At 39.4% G+C, this 5,641-nt stretch overlaps 1 protein-coding gene across 1 annotated transcript; it reads left to right on the top strand.

Moving 5' to 3' along the window:
* The first annotated feature begins 1,419 nt into the window (after positions 1-1,419).
* On the top strand, positions 1,420-5,098 carry LOC103708711 (butanoate--CoA ligase AAE1-like). The gene is made up of 2 exons (XM_008793767.6): positions 1,420-1,684; positions 3,487-5,098. The coding sequence occupies exons 1-2, from the start codon at positions 1,487-1,489 to the stop codon at positions 4,954-4,956; spliced, it is 1,668 nt and encodes a 555-aa protein (XP_008791989.4). The 5' UTR covers positions 1,420-1,486; the 3' UTR covers positions 4,957-5,098.
* Positions 5,099-5,641: the final 543 nt, after the last annotated feature.

Genomic DNA, 5,641 nt, shown 5'->3' with positions numbered 1-5,641 from the left:
TACTTAGGAAGTTAAAGTACTCATAAACCAGAAAAATAAACTATGTATTGGAATTTGGTTTGACGCTCCAAACGGTTAACCTCCACCACGGCCTTTTGAGGTCAATATTTCATCCGACGTAGTGGAACGTTTATGGCATGGTGAACTCGCGCCTCCACAGAGTCGTCGTCGTCCCCGTCAACGACGGCGACACCCCTCCCCTTCCTCCCCCGGTTCCGCCGTGGGCTCGGCCAGCCGGCCAGTCAAAGGAGGCGCTCCGAGACTCAGGTTTGTATCTTTCGCACCAAAGAAGGATTCACCTTTTTTTCGTGCGAAGCCACCATTGGATCACCTAATCATCACTCCGAGATGTGCATAGATGGATAATAACAAAACAGTACAAGTGCTGTGAGGGATGCCCTTTATGAAAGAAGATCAATCATTCTTTTGCACAAATTCCAAAACACTAATTTTTGTTTTAGGTTTTTTTCATAAATATTTTTTTTAAAAATTTAAATTTACATAAATAATCTCTTAAAATTTATATTTATTTTTGTACCCTCATAAAACACTGTTTTTACACAAATACCCATAATATAACTGTTTTTCTAACACCGCTAATAAAAACTATATTTATTTTAATTAAAAATAAAATAAAATTTTTAAATTACTTTTTTGTTTCTTATTGTGATCGTCATATAAATATATTTTTTGCACATCATCCATTAAGAGTATTTTAGTCATTTTATTTGAAAATTATTAATTTTTTAACGACGTTAGATGGTATGGATATATATGCAAAAATAAGCATAAAAAAGAATAGAGTAGTAAAATAAATGTTTTACGAAGGTATATATATATAAATATTAATTTTGAAAAAATATTTATATAAAATTTGATATTTAGAAGGGTATTTGTGTAATTTTATTTGTTGGTGGTGGTGGTGTTGTTGGGGCACCCAGGTCGCGCTTCTCCAACCTACCAGCGGAAAAGGGGCCAATAAGCTTTAGTCAACGTTTTGGTGTGATCGATGGTGATTGGTTATTTGATGGGTCCTACATCTTAATTTAGATTGCTAATCTCTTTGTTTTCCATAGTAATAAAAAATGCACTCCCTTAAAAGATACTTATCTTGTCGACTCCATGGTCATGGAGGAAAAAAAAATAAAATTATAGTTTTTTTACGTATAAATTATTAATATATATTTTTATATTTTTTTTTTGAGTCGCTAATTTTTTGATGGTATTAAATGATGCAGACATATATAAAAAAATAAAAAAAATATATACACACAAAATAAATATTATATATATATATATTATTTGTTTAAAAAAAATAACATAAATTTTAATATTTAATAAGATATGTATGAAAAAAAATGATAAAAAATGCACTCTCTTGAGATATACTGTTCTTGTGGACTCCACGGTCTTTCATCAATCATTTCCCACTTCTTCTCCTCTTGTTTTTTTGTTTTGGGTCTCTGGAAGTGGGTTTGAGGAGGTCATGGAGGGAAGCATGCTATGCTCCGCCAACTACGTCCCCCTCTCGCCACTCAGCTTTCTCGAGCGCGCCGCGGTCGTCTACGCCGACCGGACGGCCGTCGTCTATGGCTCCACCACGTATACATGGAGCCAGACCCGCGACCGGTGCCTCCGCCTCGCCTCTGCTCTCACCAGCTTGGGGATCTCTCGAGGCGACGTCGTAAGGCTTTTTTTTTATTACTGTTTTTAGCGCTTCTATCTTTACGATTTTTTGTTTCAACTGTTCTATTTATGTCTCTGATTTATTTTATTTTATTGAGGGAAGTATAGTTCTTGTCTTTTATTGGATTTTGACTTTGATATGTGGTTTGGTAAATTACATCTGTTGCTGCTTTGGTTGCTCATTGGGCTCTGCTCTTTTTGGTTGATCAACTTTTCTGGACATGTTGATCTGCCAATTACTGTTCTGATCTCTTATGTCTTGTCTGTTGATGAACTTTTCTGGACACTTTAGCTAGCTTAATTGGGTTTTGATTTATTTGGATATTTATGCTATCTATTTGCTTAACCATCCATGTTCTTCAGCTTTGTGTTTCTATCTAATATTTGTCAATTTTTTTTTTACTATACTGCTGAACATCGTGCTGCATCATTAGTTTTTGAGTCTTGATAGCCTGCTAAACCTTGGGATGGATTAAGTTATGAGTCCTTTCTGGGTGATCATCTTTGATTAGCCTTACTTCTGATATCTTGGGTATATGTTCTCGAAATTTATGTTAAACTGGATAAGAAGCAGAGGTGACGATGGCGGAGGTAATGAGTTCGGTGGTGTTTTAATTCCAATACCATCGGTCTAAAACCAGCATGGCTCTTACAGTTTTCTCCTTCTGAGAAAAATGGTGGAAGATGCATGAATTGTTTCATTGGATCAATAATATATCCCCACATTGTATTGTTTGGTTCTTCATGATATGCAGTTCGATATCTCTGTTTTCATGTTCGCTTTTGGATTTGATGCTAACTTGTTTAACTTTATAGAGAAAATTGTGAAGCTATGGTTATGTTGTTGATAGCTATACAGGAAATTCATGCTATATGTTGTTGATATCTCTGTTTTCATGTTCGCTTTTGGATTTGATGCTAACTTGTTACACTTTATAGAGAAAATTGTGAAGCTATGGTTATGTTGTTGATAGCTATACAGGAAATTCATGCTACAAGTAGATCTTTTTCTTTTTCTGTTTTGGAAATAGGCAAGAAAATATACTATTAAATTGGCCTAATTTGTATTCCTCAAAAAAAAAAAAAGGAAAAGAAAGGAAAAAAGAAAAGTTGACCTGATTAGCTGATATTATTGCTATTTCCTTTGAAATGGTGATAGCTGTGCTCAGGATTTACCGATCATTTTGCTTCCCCTAGCAGACTTATTTAAAGGGATTGAGTAAGATGAAATTTTTATTGCAAACCTACTTGCGGTGCTTCTTGTAATTCATGTATAATTGCATTTTCCCGATTTTTAGCTGGAAAAAAGGACAAATTCTAATGTTTTTCATCTGGTTCTTGTTCATTCATGCATATAAGCATCTTCTTTCTTTTTTTCAGAAATATATCATGTCTTCTTTCAGTAAGCATCTGCTAGCCATATGAGAAGAGAGTATCTGAACTCGGTTCGGCAAGTTTCAGATTTAATTATCCTAAAAATAACAATTGCGAATCTAAGTGATTCATGGTACAGATTTATGCACTGATTATTTGTGCATTATTGCTGCTCATGGAACTGCTGAAACCCCTATTATCATGGTATCAGAAGTTGAAGCAGTTCTCTCTTTCGATAACAAGTTTATGCAGTATTTACCACACTTCTGTGTGCGTGTACATTTAGGCACATGAATCAGGATTGCCAGCCTTCTGGCTTTTCACTGTCATAATTAATCACTAATCTGCTGCTGTATTTACATAGATCTCTAGTTCATATTTGCGATGTTGATTCCTTGTCTCGGTGAACTCATATTTGTCCACCAGGTTGCTGCACTTGCTGCTAACATTCCAGCAATGTATGAATTACATTTCGGTGTCCCCATGGCCGGTGCAGTCCTCTGTACACTGAACACCCGGCTTGATGCAGCCATGGTCTCGGTCCTGCTGAAGCATTCGGATGCAAAGGTCATCTTTGTCGATTCTCAGCTTCTTGAGATTGGCCAAGGGGCACTCAAGATTCTCTCTGAATCCAAAGTCAAGCCTCCTCTCCTGGTCATAATTGCAGAATCCTATGATTCAGTTGCTGCAATCCGGGGTCCTGTTGCTTCAGCAAATATGGAATATGAGACTCTTCTGAGGACTGCTTCACCTTGCTTTGAGATCAAATGGCCTCTTGATGAATGCGACCCGATCTCTCTGAACTATACTTCAGGCACTACATCCAGACCGAAAGGTGTCATCTACAGCCACCGAGGTGCGTACCTGAACGCCATTGCGACGGTCCTTTTCAATGACATCACTACAATGCCGGTGTACCTGTGGACCGTGCCCATGTTCCATTGCAATGGATGGTGTCTTGCTTGGGGTATGGCAGCTCAGGGAGGCACCAACATCTGCCTAAGAAATGTTACAGCACAGGCAATCTTTGATAACATTGCCCTTCACAAGGTAACACACATGGGTGGTGCTCCGACGGTCCTCAACGTGATCGTGAACGCTTCGATCACCGAACGGAAACCACTTCCAGGCAAGGTAGGTGTGATGACTGGTGCTGCTCCTCCACCACCTCAGGTGCTGTTCAAGATGGAGGAGCTTGGTTTTCATGTCACCCATGGATATGGTCTCACAGAAACTTATGGCCCAGCGACTGTCTGCACCTGGAAGCCTGCATGGGATGCCTTGCTTCCCGAGGAACGCGCGAAGATGAAGGCCCGCCAGGGGCTTAACCATATCGGAATTGAGGGGGTTGACATCAAGGATCCAATCACTATGAAGAGTGTTCCAGCTGATGGGAAAACCATTGGCGAGGTAATGCTTCGAGGCAACACAGTGATGAATGGTTACTATAAAGATTTGAGTGCAACGAAGGAGGCAATGGCGGGTGGATGGTTTCGATCGGGAGACCTTGGTGTCAGGCATGCTGATGGGTATATACAGCTGAAGGATCGGTCGAAGGACATTATTATATCAGGTGGCGAGAACATAAGCACAATTGAGGTAGAGTCGGTGCTTTTCAGCCACCCGGCGGTGCTCGAGGCGGCGGTAGTAGGGAGGCCAGACCACCATTGGGGTGAGACCCCCTGTGCTTTTGTGAAGCTGAAGGAGGGTGCTAGTGTTTCTGCAGAGGATGTCATAAAATTCTGCCGTAGTAGGTTGCCTCATTATATGGCTCCCAAGTCTGTTGTGTTTGAGGATCTACCAAAGACTTCAACGGGAAAGATACAGAAGTTTATTCTTAGGGAGAAGGCTAGGGCCATGGGAAGCCTTTCTAAGAAAGGTGGAAGCAAACTTTGAGATCCAATCGCGGATAAGGAAATCTTGTCATTGGACCTATTTGATTTCTGAGTAGTGTCATCAATATCCATTTGTGAAATGTAAACTGAATTCTGAATACTAAAATCATTTCTGAAGTTAAATACAGCAGTCTCTCTTGAAATTGAAAAGGTTCATCCCTTTAATGTCCTGATCTAAAGATAAGCAGATTTCAGGTAGCCTACCTGAACTTTTAGTAACAGTGAAGTTGGTTAAAGGATCAGAGTCTCAACTATATGCCTGTATTCCCAAACAAGAAAATCTTTTTTTTTTCTCAACCATTTTTTGGTTTGGTTCCCTCCTGCTCTCTTCCCAAGCTCCAATCTTCGAATCCCCGCTCTTCCTGTGAAAACTCCTCTCTTTTTGACTTTCCTCAAGGCCTACTCCATTATAACCAAGCTTATACAATGGTTGATAAACGAGCTTCCTGAGCCATCACTGTGATCAAAGCTCTACCAAGCTGGAAAAGGTGATTATAGTGGGTCAAGAACACAAGAACCTCTCAACTTGGTAAATTATGTACGGCATCAAGGTTTCTAAGGATCATCAAACTTGCATGAGCAAACTCCTAGCCTGCAAGTACATGCTTGAGAGGGGCTTTTGACAGGGTGGTACAATGGAAATTCAATTAACTTAAAAAGTTAAAGCCACTAAGTCTTGGGTTCAA

This window comes from Phoenix dactylifera, chromosome 3 (assembly GCF_051530095.1).
Source record: "Phoenix dactylifera cultivar Ajwa chromosome 3, Ajwa_hap1_PhDact_Kaust_v1.1, whole genome shotgun sequence".
Classification (NCBI taxonomy): Eukaryota; Viridiplantae; Streptophyta; class Magnoliopsida; order Arecales; family Arecaceae; genus Phoenix; species Phoenix dactylifera.
The sequence above is the reverse complement of the archived record's forward strand: the minus strand, read 5'-3'. Positions and strand labels throughout refer to the sequence as shown.

Excerpts from the sequence above, each read along its gene's own strand:
- LOC103708711 (XM_008793767.6), top strand. The coding sequence starts at position 1,487 with ATGGAGGGAAGCATGCTATGCTCCGCCAACTACGTCCCCCTCTCGCCA. Across the intron at positions 1,685-3,486 it reads GGATCTCTCGAGGCGACGTC|GTTGCTGCACTTGCTGCTAA; the intron begins GTAAGGCTTTTT and ends TTTGTCCACCAG.